Source organism: Lonchura striata, unplaced genomic scaffold (genome assembly GCF_046129695.1).
Source record: "Lonchura striata isolate bLonStr1 unplaced genomic scaffold, bLonStr1.mat Scaffold_106, whole genome shotgun sequence".
NCBI classification, from domain to species: domain Eukaryota; kingdom Metazoa; phylum Chordata; class Aves; order Passeriformes; family Estrildidae; genus Lonchura; species Lonchura striata.
In genome coordinates this window covers 856,484-872,842 of record NW_027461078.1, presented here as the reverse complement: position 1 = coordinate 872,842, position 16,359 = coordinate 856,484, and the positions used below count along the sequence as shown (strand labels likewise).

The following is a 16,359-nucleotide window of genomic DNA, read 5'->3' as shown; positions in this document are numbered from 1 at the left end:
TGCTTCATCTGGAACGTTCCGGGAGCAGCCCTGGAGCGTCACCCTGCTTCATCCGGAATGTTCCGGGAATGGCCCCGATCCCTCATCCCTGCTTCATCCGGAACGTTCCGGGAACGGCCCCGATCCCTCAGCCCTTCCCCTGCCCGGATCCCTCATCCCTTCTTCATCCGGAACGTTCCGGGAATGGCCCCGATCCCTCATCCCTGCATCCGGAACGTTCCGGGAACGGCCCCGATCCCTCAGCCCTTCCCCTGCCCGGATCCCTCATCCCTTCTTCATCCGGAACGTTCCGGGAATGGCCCCGATCCCTCATCCCTGCATCCGGAATGTTCCGGGAACGGCCCCGATCCCTCATCCCTTCTTCATCCGGAACGTTCTGGGAATGGCCCCGATCCCTCATCCCTTCCCCTGCCCCGATCCCTCAGCCCTGCTTCATCTGGAATGTTCCGGGAGCCTCATCCCTGCATCCGGAACGTTCTGGGAACGGCCCCGGAGCGTCACCCTGCTTCATCCGGAATGTTCCGGGAATGGCCCCGGTGCCTCATCCCTGCTTCATCCGGAACGTTCCGGGTGCCTCATCCCTGCTTCATCCGGAATGTTCCGGGAACAGCCCCGATCCCTCATCCCTTCTTCATCCGGAACTTTCCAGGAACGGCCCCGATCCCTCACCCCTTCCCCTGCCCGGATCCCTCACCCCTCCTTGTAAATCCCACCCTTTTCCCTGTAAATTCCACGTTTTTCCCTGGGTTTTCCCTATTTTCCCTCCCATTTTTCTCCCCGATTTTCCCTGGATCTTCCCTTGGATTTCGCCCCGTTCCTCTGTGGATTTCCCCCGTTATCCCCTGGATTTCCCCCGTTACCCCACGGATTTTCCCACGGATTTTCCCCATTACCCCATGGGATTATCCCGTGGATTTTCCCCGTTATCCCATGGACATTCCCGTTTTCCCCGTTCCCAGCGGGCGGCGCGGAGCAGGAGAAGCTGCGGCGGGGCGGGCTCAGTGCCATTGATCCCGTTATTCCCGTTGTTATTCCCGTTGTTCCCGTTCCCAGCGGGCGGCGCGGAGCAGAAGCTGCAGCGGGCTGGGCTCAGTGCCATTGATCCTTTTATTCCCGTTATTCCTGTTATTCCTGTTGTTATTCCCATCCCAGCGGGCTGGGCTCAGTGCCATTGATCCCGTTATTCCCGTTGTTATTCCCGTTGTCATTCCCGTTGTTATTCCCGTTATTCCCGTTGTTATTCCCGTTGTTATTCCCGTTGTTATTCCCGTTTTCCCTCATTCCCAGCGGGCAGCGCGGAGCAGGAGAAGCTGCGGCGGGCGCGGGATCAGTGCCATTGATCCCGTTATTCCCGTTATTCCCGTTTTGCCATTCCAGCGGGCTGGGCTCAGTGGCGCTGATCCCGTCATTCCCGTTATTCCCGTTGTTATTCCCGTTGTCATTCCCGTTGTCATTCCCGTTTTCCCTCATTCCCAGCGGGCAGTGTGGAGCAGGAGAAGCTGCGGCGGGCGCGGGCTCAGTGCCATTGATCCCGTCATTCCCGTTATTCCCGTTGTCATTCCCGTTATTCCCGTTGTCATTCCCGTTGTCATTCCCGTTGTCATTCCCGTTGTCATTCCCGTTGTCATTCCCGTTTTCCCTCGTTCCCAGCGGGCACGGAGCAGGAGAAGCTGCGGCGGGCGCGGGAGCGCAGCCGGGCGCTGCTGCGGGCGGTGGACGAGGCCGTGCGCCGCGCCGAGAACCGGCAGCGCCTGCGGCAGCACCAGCGGCGCCTCGACGCCTCGGCGCTGGAGCGCTGCAGCAACCCGCTGGCCGCGGAATTCCGGGTACGCCGCGGCTCGGGACGGCCGGAATTCCGGGTGGGCCTGTTCCCCGGGGCTTGGCACGGGCGGAATTCCGGGTGTTCCCACTTTCCTGGGATTGGCACGGCCGGAATTCCGGGTGGTCCCGCTTCCCGGGGATTGGCACGGCTGGAATTCCAGGTGGGCCCATTTCCCAGGGATTGGCACGGGTGGAATTCCGGGTGGTCCCTTTTCCTGGAGATTGGCACGGCCGGAATTCCGGGTGGGCCCTTTTCCCGGGGATTGGCACGGGTGGAATTCCAGGTGTTCCCACATTCCCGGGGATTGGGACGGGCGGAATTCCGGGTGGTCCCTTTTCCTGGCGTTTGGGACGGGTGGAATTCCGGGTGTTCCCGTTTCCCAGGGCTTGGGACAGGTGGAATTCCGGGTACGCTGCGCCCCACAGCTTGGCATGGCCGGAATTCCGGGTGTTCCCACATTCCTGGGGTTTGGGACGGGCGGAATTCTGGGTGTTCCAGCTTTCCTGGGGTTTGGCACGGGTGGAATTCCGGGTGTTCCCGTTTCCCAGGGCTTGGGACGGGTGGAATTCCAGGTGTTCCCTCTTTCCTGGGGTTTGGGATGGGCGGAATTCCGGGTACACCCGTTCTCCGGGGCTTGGCACGGGTGGAATTCCAGGTACTCCCATTTCCTGGGGTTTGGGACCGGCAGAATTCCAGGTGTTCCCACATTCCTGGGGATTGGGACGGGTGGAATTCCAGGTGTTCCCGTTTCCCGGGGCTTGGGATAGGCGGAATTCCGGGTGTTCCTGATTTTCTGGGGTTTGGGATGGGCAGAGTCCCGGGTGTTCCCATTTTTCTGAGGTGAACGACCGGAATTCCGGGTGTTCCCGCTTTTCCCAGGAGGGACGAGCAGGATTCCGGGTGTTCCCGCTTTTCCCAGGATTTTGGGTTGCTTCCCTGGATTTTGGGCTGTTTCCCTGGATTTTGGGGTGTTTCCCATGCGTTTGCAGTGTTTTCCCAGGATTTTGGGTGTTTCCCGTGGATTTTGGGTGTTTCCCGTGGATTTTGGGGTGTTTTCCATGGATTTTGGGTGTTTTCCCTGGATTTCGGGGTGTTTTCCATGGATTTTGGTCCCACAGAACCTGGACCTGACCTCGCACCGGATGATCCACGAGGGACCCCTGGCCTGGAGAGTGGGGAAGGACAAAAGCGTGGGTACGGACTGGGAGGGACTGGGAATGGACTGGGAATGGACTGGGATAGACTGGGATGGACTGGGAATGGACTGGGAGGGACTGGGATAGACTGGGAATGGACTGGGAATGGACTGGGAGGGACTGGGATGGACTGGGAATGGACTGGGAGGGAACTGGGATGGACTGGGAATGGACTGGGAGGGACTGGGATGGACTGGGAATGGACTGGGAATGGACTGGGAGGGACTGGGATGGACTGGGAATGGACTGGGAGGGAACTGGGATGGACTGGGAGGGAACTGGGATGGACTGGGAGGGACTGGGATGGACTGGGAGGGAACTGGGAGTCACTGGGATGGACTGGGAGGGACTGGGGATGGACTGGGAGGGACTGGGAGGGAACTGGGATGGACTGGGATGAACTGGGAGGGACTGGGAGGGAACTGGGATGGACTGGGAATGGACTGGGATGGACTGGGAGGGAACTGGGAATGGACTGGGAATGGACTGGGATGGACTGGGACATACTGGGACAAACCAGGTTCAAAAGATCCCCAAAAAAACCCTCCAAAAACTGTAAAAAAAAGCCAAAAAATCCCCTAAAAATTAAAATAAAAAACCCCCAAAGCCCCCAAAACCCCCCAGCCCCCCAAACCCCCAAAACCCCCCAAACCCCCAAAACCCCCAAGCCCCCCCAAACCCCCCCAGCCCCCCAAACCCCCCAAATCCTAAATCCCCCCCACACCCCCCAAACCCCCCAAATCCCCCAAAACCCCCCAAACCCCAAACCAGCTCCCCCAGCCCCCCAAACCCCCCCAAACCCCCAAACCCCCCAAACCCCCCAAACCCCCCCAAACCCCCCACACCCCCAAACCCCCCAAACCCCCCCAAACCCCCCCAAATCCTAAACCCCCCAAACCCCCCCAAACCCCCCAAACCCCCCAAACCCCCCCAAATCCTAAATCTCCCCAAACCCCCCAAACCCCCGCAAAACCCCCCAGCTCCCCCAGCCCCCCAAACCCCCCAAACTCCCCAAACCCCCCCAGGCCCCCAAGGCCCCCCAAACCCCCCCCAGCTTCCCCAGCCCCCCAAACCCCCTCCAGCCCCCCCAAACCCCCAAATCCTAAACCCCCCCAAACCCCCAAACCCCAAACCCCCTCCAGCCCCCCCAAATCCTAAACCCCCCCACACCCCCCAAACCCCCAAACCCCCCCCAGCCCCCCCAAATCCTAAACCCCCCCACACCCCCCAAACCCCCCAAACCCCCAAACCCCAAACCCCAAACCCCCCCAGCCCCCCCAAACCCCCCCAAATCCTAAACCCCCCCAAACCCCCCAAACCCCCCACACCCCCCAAATCCTAAATCCCCACAAACCCCCCCAAACCCCCCAAACCCCCAAACCCCCCAAATCCCCCAAACCCCCCAAAACCCCCCCAGGCCCCCAAGGCCCCCCAAACCCCCAAACTCCCCAAACCCCCCCAGACCCCCAAGGGCCCCCAAACCCCCCAAATCCCCCCAAACCCCCCAAACCCCCCCAAACCCCCCCCAGCTCCCCCAGCCCCCAAACCCCCTCCAGCCCCCCAAACCCCCCAAACCCCCCCAAATCCTAAACCCCCCAAACCCCCCCAAACCCCCCAAACCCCAAACCCCCAAAACCCCCCCAAAACCCCCCAGCCCCCCAAACCCCCCAAACCCTCCCAAATCCTAAATCCCCCCAAACCCCCCAAAACCCCCCAGCCCCCCAAACCCCAAACCCCCAAACCCCCCAAAACCCCCCAGCCCCCCAAACCCCAAACCCCCAAACCCCCCAAACCCCCCAAACCCCCCAAACCCCCCAAACCCCAAACCAGCTCCCCCAGCCCCCCAAACCCCCCAAACCCCCCCAAAACCCCCAAACCCCCCAAACCCCCCCAAATCCTAAATCTCCCCAAATCCCCCCAAAACCCCCCAGCCCCCCAAACCCCCAAAACCCCCGCCACGCCCCCCCAGCCCCCCAAGCCCCCAAACCCCCCCAAACCCCCCCCAGCTTCCCCAGCCCCCCAAACCCCCTCCAGCCCCCCAAACCCCCCCAAATCCCAGCCCCCCAAACCCCCCCGTGTCCCGCAGAGCTGCACGTGCTGCTGCTGGAGGAGCTGCTGGTGCTGCTGCAGCGGCAGGACGAGCGCTGGCTGCTGCGCTGCCACAGCCGCGGGCTGGCGGCCGACACCAAGCAGAGCTTCAGCCCCGTGCTCAAACTCAGCTCGCTGCTCGTGCGCTCCGTGGCCACGGGTGGGCAGGGAAAAATCTGGGAATTCCGGGAAATTCGGGAATTCTGGGAGTGGAGCGGGGGTTTGGGGAAAAAACGGGGGGTTTGGGTAAGAAAATGGGGTTTTTTTGGGGGGAAATGGGGGTTCAGCCCCATGCTCAAACTCAGCTCGCTGCTCGTGCGCTCCGTGGCCACGGGTGAGCAGGGAAAAATCTGGGAATTCCGGGAAATTCGGGAATTCTGTGAGTGGAGCAGGGGTTTGGGGGAAAAACATGGTATTTTATGTAAAAAAATGGGGTTTTTTGGGGGGAAATGGGGGTTCAGCTCCACACTCAAGCTCAGCTCGCTGCTCGTGCGCTCCGTGGCCACGGGTGGGCAGGGAAAATCGGGAATTTTGGGATATTCAGGAATTCTGGGAGTGGAACGCGTTTGGGGAAAAAAACGGGGGGTTTGGGTAAGAAAATGGGGTTTTTTGGGGGGAAATGGGGGTTCAGCCCCGTGCTGAAACTCAGCTCGCTGCTCGTGCGCTCCGTGGCCACAGGTGAGCAGGGAAAAATCTGGGAATTCCGGGAAATTTGGGAATTCTGGGAGTGGAACGCGGGTTTGGGGAAAAAAACGGGGGGTTTGGGTAAGAAAATGGGGTTTTTTGGGGGGAAATGGGGGTTCAGCCCCGTGCTCAAACTCAGCTCGCTGCTCGTGCGCTCCGTGGCCACAGGTGGGCAGGGAAATCCGGGAATTCCAGGAATTCCAGGAATGAAATTAAGGGAAAATTGGGGTTTTCTGTAAAAAACTGGGGGTTTTGTGTAAAAAAATGGGGGTTTTGTGTAAAAAAATGGGGGTCTTGGGTAAAAAAATGGGGGTTTTTTTTCAGGAAATGGGGGTTCAGCCCCGTGGCCACAGGTGGGCAGGGAAAACCTGGAATTTCATTAATTCTGGGAAAAAAATGGGGAAATGGGATTTCTGTGTAAAAAATGGGGATTTTGTGTTGACAAAAAGGGATTTTTAGTGGAGGGAAAAGGGGTGTGGGCATGGGGGTTCAGCTCAGCTTGGTGCTCATTGCTCCGTGGCCACAGGTGAGCAGGGAAATCCCGGAATTCCGGGAATTTTGGAATGCTGGGAATGGGAATGGGAGGAAATTTGGGAATTCTGGGGCTGGGAATGGGAGGAAATTTGGGAATTTTGTCCCCCCCTCCCAGACAAGCGCGCCCTGTTCATCATCTGCACCTCGGAGCTGGGACCCCAAATCTACGAGCTGGTGGCGCAGACGTCCTCGGAGAAGAACACGTGAGGGAAATCCTGGAAAATCCCTGGGAAGGGCTGGAAAATTCCTTGGGAAGGGCTGGAAAAGACCCTGAGGGGTGAAATCCATGGGATGAGAGGGAAAATCCCTGGGAAGGGCTGGAGTTCCTGGCTGGGATGGAGTTCCCAGTTGGAGTTCCCATCTGGAATTCCCATCTGGAGTTCCCGGCTGGAGTTCCCGGCTGGGATGGAGTTCCCACTGGAATTCCCGCTGGAATTGCAGGTGGATGCAGCTGCTGGAGCAGGCCGTCCAAGGGGCCACCAGGAGCCTCCCGGGGCCACCGAAAGAGGAGCAGAGCGAGGCCGGCGGGGACGGAGGCGCCGGGTGGGAGCGGCGGCCGGAGCAGTGGGATGGCGGGAATGGCGGGATCGTGGGAATGGGATCATGGGATCATGGGATCATGGGATCATGGGAATGGGAATGGGGATGGGGTCGGGAATGGTGGGATCATGGGATCATGGCAGTGGGAATGGGGATGGGGTCGGGAATGGTGGGAATGGCGGGATCATGGGATCATGGGAATGGGAATGGGATCATGGCAGTGGGAATGGGGATGGGGTCAGGAATGGTGGGAATGGTGGGATCATGGGAATGGGATCATGGCAGTGGGAATGGGGATGGGGTTGGGAATGGTGGGATCATGGGATCATGGGAATGGGAATGGGATCATGGCAGTGGGAATGGGGATGGGGTCGGGAATGGTGGGAATGGTGGGATCATGGGATCATGGGAATGGGATCATGGCAGTGGGAATGGGGATGGGGTCGGGAATGGTGGGATCATGGGATCACGGGAATGGGATCATGGCAGTGGGAATGGGGATGGGGTCGGGAATGGTGGGATCATGGGATCATGGCAGTGGGAATGGGGATGGGGTCGGGAATGGTGGGAATGGTGGGCTCATGGGATCATGGGATCATGGGATCATGGGATCATGGGATCATGGGATCATGGGAATGGGATCATGGCAGTGGGAATGGGGGGAGCTCAGGAGGTTCCTGGTGGCCCCAGAGGGTCCCTGGGACGGGGACTCGGGGCTGCCTGTCCCTGTCCCTGTCCTGATGGCAGCCATGTCCTGTTCCCATTCCCATTCCCATTCCCATCCCGTTCCCATTCCCATTCCCATCCCATTCCCATCCCATTCCCATCCCATTCCCATCCCATTCCCGTTCCCATTCCCATCCCATTCCCATTCCCATCCCATTCCCATCCCGTTCCCATTCCCATCCTGTTCCCATTCCCATCCCATTCCCATCCCATTCCCATTCCCATCCCATTCCCATCCCGTTCCCATTCCCATCCCATTCCCATCCCGTTCCCATTCCCATCCCATTCCCATTCCCATTCCCATTCCCATTCCCATCCCATTCCCATCCCATTCCCGTTCCCATTCCCATCCCATTCCCATTCCCATCCCATTCCCATCCCGTTCCCATTCCCATCCTGTTCCCATTCCCATCCCATTCCCATCCCATTCCCATTCCCATCCCATTCCCATCCCGTTCCCATTCCCATCCCATTCCCATCCCGTTCCCATTCCCATCCCATTCCCATTCCCATTCCCATTCCCATTCCCATCCTGTTCCCATTCCCATCCCGTTCCCATTCCCATTCCCATCCCATTCCCATTCCCATCCCATTCCCATCCCGTTCCCATTCCCATTCCCATTCCCATCCCATTCCCGTTCCCATCCCGTTCCCATTCCCATTCCCATCCCGTTCCCATTCCCATTCCCATTCCCATCCCGTTCCCATTCCCATCCCGTTCCCGTTCCTGTTCCCAGCCTGCTGCTGCCAGACCCCGCCGTGTCCCCGGAGCTGGCCCGGGACACCGAGCCCGAGGATTGTTCCTCAGGTACTGCTGGGCCTGTCCCCGCTGTCCCCGCTGTCCCCACTGTCCCTGTCCGTCTGTCCCTGTCCTGTCCCTGTCCCTGTCCCTGTCCCTGTCCCCACTGTCCCTCTGTCCCTGTCCCTCTGTCCCCCTGTCCCTGTCCCTCTGTCCTGTCCCCACTGTCCCTGTCCCTGTCCCCACTGTCCCTGTCCTGTCCCTCTGTCCCTCTGTCCTGTCCCCACTGTCCCTGTCCCTCTGTCCCTCTGTCCCTCTGTCCCTCTGTCCTGTCCCCACTGTCCCTGTCCCCACTGTCCCTGTCCCTGTCCGTCTGTCCCTGTCCTGTCCCCACTGTCCCTGTCCCTGTCCCCACTGTCCCTGTCCCTGTCCCCACTGTCCCTGTCCCCACTGTCCCTGTCCCTCTGTCCTGTCCCCACTGTCCCTGTCCCTGTCCCCACTGTCCCTGTCCCTCTGTCCCTCTGTCCCTGTCCCCACTGTCCCTGTCCCTCTGTCCTGTCCCCACTGTCCCTGTCCCCACTGTCCCTGTCCCTCTGTCCTGTCCCTCTGTCCCTCTGTCCCTCTGTCCTGTCCCCACTGTCCCTGTCCCTGTCCCTGTCCGTCTGTCCCTGTCCCTGTCTCTCTGTCCCCGTCCCTGTCCCTCTGTCCTGTCCCCACTGTCCCTGTCCCTCTGTCCCTGTCCCTCTGTCCGTGTCCCCTCTGTCCCTGTCCCTCTGTCCCTGTCCCTCTGTCCCTCTCTCCCTGTCCCTGTCCCCTCTGTCCCTGTCCCTCTGTCCCTGTCCCTGTCCCTCTGTCCCTGTCCCTCTGTCCCTGTCCCTCTGTCCTGTCCCCACTGTCCGTGTCCCCGTCCCACAGCCGGCAGTGACCCCGAGCCCCCGGGACGGGCCCGAGCCCTGCAGGAGCTGCTGGAGGAGCCAAGGGGGGCCGGGCCGGGGGACCCCGACCCCATCCCGGGAATCCCCGACCCCATCCCGGGAATCCCCGACCCCATCCCGGGAATCCCCAAATCCCCGGGAAGCGCCGGAGTGGCTGAGGCAGCGCTGCAGGATGGTGAGAACTCGGGAGAACCCCGAATCCCCAAATATCCTCTGCCCATTCCCTGGGGAAACCCAAATCCCCAAATATCCTCTGTCCATTCCCTGGAAAAGCCCAAATCCCCAAATACCCTCTGTCCATTCCCTGGAAAACCCCAAATCCCCAAATATACTCTGCCCATTCCCTGGAAAAGCCCAAATCCCCAAATACCCTCTGTCCATTCCCTGGAAAAGCCCAAATCCCCAAATATCCTCTGTCCATTCCCTGGAAAACCCCAAATCCCCAAATATCCTCTGCCCATTCCCTGGAAAACCCCAAATTCCCATTCCCCATTCCCTGGAAAACCCCAAATTCCCAAATATCCTCTGCCCATTCCCTGGAAAACCCCAAATCCCCAAATACCCTCTGCCCATTCCCTGGAAAACCCCAAATACCCATTCCCCATTCCCTGGAAAACCCCAAATTCCCAAATATCCTCTGTCCATTCCCTGGAAAACCCCAAATCCCTTCTCCCACCCCAATCCCAGTGGAGACCCTGCGGCTCCTGATTGTCCGGAGGCTCCGGCCGGGCCGGGACCCCGACGTGTCCAGCTGGGAATTCCCGATGTCCAGCCAGGATTCGGTGATGTCCAGCCAGGAATTCCCAAAGTCCAGCCGGGAATTCCCAATGTCCAGCCAGGATTCCAGGATGTCCAGTCGGGAATTCCCAATGTCCGGCCAGGAATTCCCAATGTCCAGCCAGGAATTCCCAATGTCCAGTCGGGAATTCCCAATGTCCGGCCAGGAATTCCCAATGTCCAGTCGGGAATTCCCAATGTCCGGCCAGGAATTCCCAATGTCCAGTCGGGAATTCCCAATGTCCGGCCAGGAATTCCCAATGTCCGGCCGGGAATTCCCAATGTCCGGCCAGGAATTCCCAATGTCCGGCCGGGAATTCCCAATGTCCAGTCGGGAATTCCCAATGTCCGGCCGGGAATTCCCAATGTCCAGCCAGGAATTCCCAGTGTCCAGTCAGGAATTCCCAATGTCCAACCAGGAAGGGCCGGAGGGGCTGGAGCCCAACGGGATCCGAATCAACCGGAAAGGTAAAAGGGGATTTTGGGCAGGAATTTGGGATGGATTTGGGGCAGGAATCTGGGATGGATTTGGGGGGATTTGGGGGAATTTGAGGCAGGAATTGTGGTGGATTTGGGGTGGATTTGGGGCAGGAATTTGGGGGGATTTGGGGCAGGAATTTGGGGGGATTTGGGGCAGGAATTTGGGGGGATTTGGGGCAGGAATTTGGGGGGATTTGGGGGAATTTGAGGCAGGAATTGTGGTGGATTTGGGGCAGGAATTTGGGGGGATTTTGGGGGGATTTGGGGCAGGAATCTGGGATGGATTTGGGGGGATTTGGGGCAGGAATTTGGGGGGATTTGGGGCAGGAATTGTGGTGGATTTGGGGCAGGAATTTGGGATGGGTTTGGGGGCAGAAATTTGGGATGGATTTGGGGCAGGAATTTAGGGCAGGATTGGGAGAATTTTGGGGGATTCTGATGGGATTTGTGAGGGAACCCCCGGGAATTCCCTGCGTTCCTGATGGGATCCCTGCTGGGATTTGGGGTCTCTCTCATTCCCAGGATTTGGGGGCTCGTTCCCCGCCCCTCTCTGGGGTTTGGGGTTTTGTTCCCTGCTCCTTCCCGGATTTGGGGTCTCCTTCCCTGCTCCTTTTTGGGATTTGGGGTCTCATTCCCTGGGTGCTGATTTCGGGTTCCCGATTTCGGGTTCTGGGCCTTGGTGCTGATTTTTGGGTGTTGATTTCGGGATTTTTGATTTTGGGATTCTGGGTTTTGGTGCTGATTTTTGGGTGTTGATTTCGGGGTGTTCATTTGGGATTTTTGATTTTTGGGATTTTTGATTTTGGGATTCTGATTTTGGGATTCTGATTTTGGGATTCTGGGTTTTGGTGCTGATTTTTGGGTGTTGATTTTGGGGTGTTCATTTGGGATTCTGATTTTTGGGATTTTTGATTTTGGGATTCTGATTTTGGGATTCTGGGTTTTGGTGCTGATTTTTGGGTGTTGATTTTGGGGTGTTCATTTGGGATTCTGATTTTTGGGCGTTGATTTTGGGATTTTTGATTTTGGGATTCCGATTTTGGGATTTTGATTTTGGGATTTTGATTTTGGAATTCTGATTTTGGGTCTTGCTGCTGGGTGCCAATTTTGGGGCGCTGCTTTGGGGTGCTAATTTTGTCTCCCAGTTTTGGGTGCTGGGTGCTAATTACTTTCGAGTGCTAATTTGGGGTTCTGGATGCTGATTAATTTGGGGTGCTGATTTTGGGGTGCTAATTAATTTCAGATTCTGATTAATTTTGGGTTCTGATTTGGGGTTCTGAATTCTAATTTTGGTCATTTGGGGTGCTTCTTTCCAGTGCTGGCTGTTAATTAATTTCAGTAGCTAATTTTGGGTGCCGATTTTGGGGTGCTGGGTGCTAATTAGGGGCGCTAATTAACTTTGGGGTTCCTATTTGGGGTGCAAATTAATTTCGGGTGCTAATTGGGGGTGCTAATGAACTAATTGAGGTGCTAATTAACTAACCGGGGTGCTAATTGCCGCATTGCGGTGGCGGGGCCGCTCCCCCCCTTCCCCTCCCCCCCCATTTTTGGGGGCCCAGCCCAGGAGGAGGGGCCGGAGGAGGCCACGCCCCCGCGCGGCTGCAGCCAATCAGAGCCCGAGCTGCGGGAAGGAGGCGGAGCCAGCGCCGAGGGTAACCGGCCCCTCCCCCACCCCAAAAACCCCGAAAGGGCCCCAAAAAAGGGGCACCCAAAAAGGGCCACCAAAATCACAAAGGGGCCACAAAAAAAACACCAAAAATCCTTTGGGGCCACCAAAAACCCAAAAAAGCCACCAAAAACCCAAAAAGGGCCCCAAAAACCCAAAAAGGGCTCCAAAAACCCAAAAAGGGCCCAAAAACCCAGGAAGGGCCACCAAAAACCCAAAAAAGGGCAACCAAAATCACAAAAAAGCCACCAAAAACCAAAAAAAGCCACCAAAAACCAAAAAAAGCCACCAAAAATCCTTTGGGGCCACCAAAAACCCAAAAAGGGCCACAAAAACCCAAAAAGGGCCCAAAACCCCAAAAAGGGCCACAAAAAACCCAAAAAGGGCCCCAAAAACCCAAAAAGGGCCCAAAAACCCAGGAAGGGCCACCAAAAACCCAAAAAAGGGCCACAAAAAACCCAAAAAGGGCCCCAAAAACCCAAAAAGGGCAACCAAAAACCCAAAAAAGGGCAACCAAAATCACAAAAAAAGCCACCAAAAACCAAAAAAAGCCACCAAAAATCCTTTGGGGCCACCAAAAACCCAAAAAGGGCCCCAAAACCCCAAAAAGGGCCCCAAAAACCCAAAAAGGGCCCCAAAAAACACCACCAGGAGACACCAAATGCCCACCTGGGGCCACCAAAAATCCTCTGGGGCCACCAGAACCTCCCCTGGGGCCACCAAATCCCCTCTGGGGACACCAGAACCTCCAGCAGGGCCACCAGGAGTCCCCGGGGCCACCAAGGGCCTGGCGGGGGCCACTGAGGTGCCCCCGTCCCTTTGCAGGGAATTTCTTCTACCTGAGCCTCCCCAGGGGCCACCCCCGGCCGGGAGGGGACGTCGGGGACACCCCCGGGGACGTCGGGGACACCCCCGGGGACACGGAGCTGATCCTGGGCACCCTGGAGGAGCTGCGGGGGAAACTGCTGAGCCTCAGGGTGAGACTGGGGACACTGGGGACATCACTGGGGACACTGGGGACACCACTGGGGACATTGGGGACACTGGGGACACCACTGGGGACACTGGGGACACCACTGGGGACACCACTGGGGACACCACTGGGGACACTGGGGACATCATTGGGGACATTGGGGACACTGGGGACATTGGGGACACTGGGGACACCACTGGGGACACCCGTGAGAAACTGCTGAGCCTCAGGGTGAGACTGGGGACACTGGGGACACTGGGGACATCACTGGGGACATTTGGGACACTGGGGACATCACTGGGGACATCACTGGGGACACTGGGGACATCATTGGGGACATTGGGGACACTGGGGACATCACTGGGGACATTGGGGACACCACTGGGGACACTGGGGACACTGGGGACATTGGGGACATCACTGGGGACATCACTGGGGACATTGGGGACACCACTGGGGACACTGGGGACACAGGAGACATCACTGGGGACACTGGGGACATCATTGGGGACATTGGGGACATCACTGGGGACACTGGGGACATCACTGGGGACACCCGTGAGAAACTGCTGAGCCTCAGGGTGAGACTGGGGACACTGGGGACACCACTGGGGACACAGGGGACATTGGGGACACTGGGGACATCAGTGTGGACATGGTTGGGGACACCGCTGGGAAGCTGCCGTGGCTCAGGGTGAGGGGACGTTAATGGGGACACGGAGGGGACACCAAGGAGGGGATGGGGACATGGAGGGGACACTCGGGTGTCCCCGGGGCTGGCCCAGTGTCCCCCTGTCCCAGTGTCCCCCTGTCCCAGTGTCCCCATGTCCCAGTGTCCCCATGTCCCCTGTCCCCCAGGCCCTGGAAGCCGCTCACCGGCAGCTGCTGCGCTCTCTGCGGGGGGACAAGGCCACCGTCCCTGGCGTCCCTGGTGTCCCCGGTGTCCCCGGCGTCCCCGGTGTCCCCGGTGTCCCCAGCCCCGTCCCCAGGCGGGCCCCGCCGCCCCCCGGCCCCCCGGGCACGGCCCAGGCCCCGCGGGGACACGGTGCCACCCACAGCGCTGGCAGTGCCACCAAGGGCACAGGTGAGAGCCCGCCACAGCCCCGGTGTCCCCGGGGTGTCACCCGCCAGTGTCCCTGCGTGTCCCCCACGCCCCCGGTGCCCGGCGCTGCCGTTGGCCCACGTTATTTCCCATTCATTTCCCATTTCCCCCATTATTCCCATTATTTCCCATTAATGTCCCATTTCCCCCATTATTTCCCCATTATTTCCCATTCATTTCCCATTTCCCCATTTTTGCTGTTATCCCCCATTATTTCCCCATTATTTCCCATTAATTTCCCATTTCCCCCATTATTTCCCCATTATTTCCCATTAATTTCCCATTTCCCCCATTATTTCCCCATTATTTCCCCATTATTTCCCATTTCCCCCATTATCCCCCCATTCATTTCCCATTTCCCCATTATTGCTGTTATCCCCCATTATTTCCCCATTATTTCCCCATTATTTCCCCATTATTTCCCATTAATTTCCCATTTCCCCCATTATTTCCCCATTATTTCCCATTAATTTCCCATTTCCCCCATTATTTCCCCATTATTTCCCATTTCCCCCATTATCCCCCCATTCATTTCCCATTTCCCCATTATTGCTGTTATCCCCCATTATTATTTCCCCATTATTTCCCATTAATTTCCCATTTCCCCCATTATTCCCATTATTTCCCATTAATGTCCCATTTCCCCATTATTTCCCATTCATTTCCCATTTCCCCATTATTGCTGTTATCCCCCCATTATTTCCCCATTATTTCCCATTAATTTCCCATTTCCCCCATTATTCCCCCATTCATTTCCCATTTCCCCATTTTTGCTGTTATCCCCCCATTATTTCCCCATTATTTCCCATTAATTTCCCATTTCCGCCATTATTCCCATTATTTCCCCATTATTTCCCATTAATGTCCCATTATTCCCATTATTTCCCCATTATTTCCCATTTCCCCCATTATCCCCCCATTATTCCCCCATTCATTTCCCATTTCCCCATTATTGCTGTTATCCCCCCATTATTTCCCATTAATTTCCCATTTCCCCCATTATTCCCATTATTTCCCATTAATTTCCCATTTCCCCCATTATTTCCCCATTATTTCCCATTTCCCCCATTATCCCCCCATTATTTCCCATTAATTTCCCATTTCCCCCATTATTTTTCCCATTATTTTCCCCATTGTTTTCTCCATTAATGTTCCCACTTCTCCCATTATTTCCCCCGTTAATTTTCCCATTCCCCCATTAATTTTCCCTGTTAATTTTCCCATTTTCCCCATTATTTCCCCCATTTTCCCCCTTTTCTTCCAGGCTCCGAGACCCCCGCCCACCTTTAACCCGGGAGGGGGGGGATGGGCTGGAATTTCCCTCCCCTCCCCGAAACCCCCGGAAGATTTTCCAGGGAATTCCGGCCGGGAATTCCCCCGGACAGCCGGACAAATGCACTTTGTTGGGAATTCCCCCTTTTTCCCCAAAAAAAATCCTATAAATATGTACGTACGCCCCTCCCCCACGCTGTAAATACCCCCGGGTGTCCCCTCCCCCCCCCCGGTGACAATTGGGGGTGACACGGTGACAATCGGGGGGTGGCACCCCCAAAACCCCGGGATTTCCCCCAAAATCCCGGGATTTCCCCCCAAAATCCCGGATTTCCCCCCAAAATCCCGGGATTTCCCCCCAAAATCCTGGATTTCCCCCCAAAATCCCGGGATTTCTCCCCAGAACTCCGGGATTTCCTCAAAACCCTGCGTTTTCTCCCCCAAATCCCGGATTTCCCCCCAAAATCCCGGGATTTCTCCCCAGAACTCCGGGATTTCCTCAAAACCCTGCGTTTTCCCCCCCAAATCCCGGATTTCCCCCCAAAATCCCGGGATTTCCCCCCAAAATCCCGGGGTTCCACATATAAATATTATAAATAACAGAGCCCGGGCGGGCGCTGGAAGCTGGGAAGAATTCCTGGATTTTGGAGTCGATTTTTGTGGGATTTGGGGAATTTTTTTAATGGGATTTGGGGTTTTTTTTTCCATGGGGGAGGGGGGATTTACGGGGAGTTTGGGAGGGGCGCCAATCCTGGGACGGGGATTTGGGATTTGGGGATTTCTGGGATTTGGGAATTTGGGATCCACGTTCTCCGAGGCACAGGG

General features: G+C 57.3%; 1 protein-coding gene across 1 annotated transcript in view; it reads left to right on the top strand.

The window, feature by feature from the left end:
- Positions 1-14,078, top strand: part of LOC110476882 (rho guanine nucleotide exchange factor 11) — a gene marked incomplete at its 3' end in the record, with an annotated part of 45,718 nt that extends 31,640 nt beyond the window's left edge. The window contains exons 29-38 of the mRNA XM_077790560.1: positions 1,651-1,826; positions 2,941-3,016; positions 5,105-5,266; positions 6,440-6,527; positions 6,766-6,913; positions 9,304-9,439; positions 9,952-10,509; positions 12,081-12,173; positions 13,013-13,164; positions 14,019-14,078. Coding sequence (XP_077646686.1) covers positions 1,651-1,826; positions 2,941-3,016; positions 5,105-5,266; positions 6,440-6,527; positions 6,766-6,913; positions 9,304-9,439; positions 9,952-10,509; positions 12,081-12,173; positions 13,013-13,164; positions 14,019-14,078 — 1,649 coding nt within the window. The remainder of the gene's footprint in view (positions 1-1,650; positions 1,827-2,940; positions 3,017-5,104; positions 5,267-6,439; positions 6,528-6,765; positions 6,914-9,303; positions 9,440-9,951; positions 10,510-12,080; positions 12,174-13,012; positions 13,165-14,018) is intronic.
- Between the last annotated feature and the right edge of the window lie 2,281 nt (positions 14,079-16,359).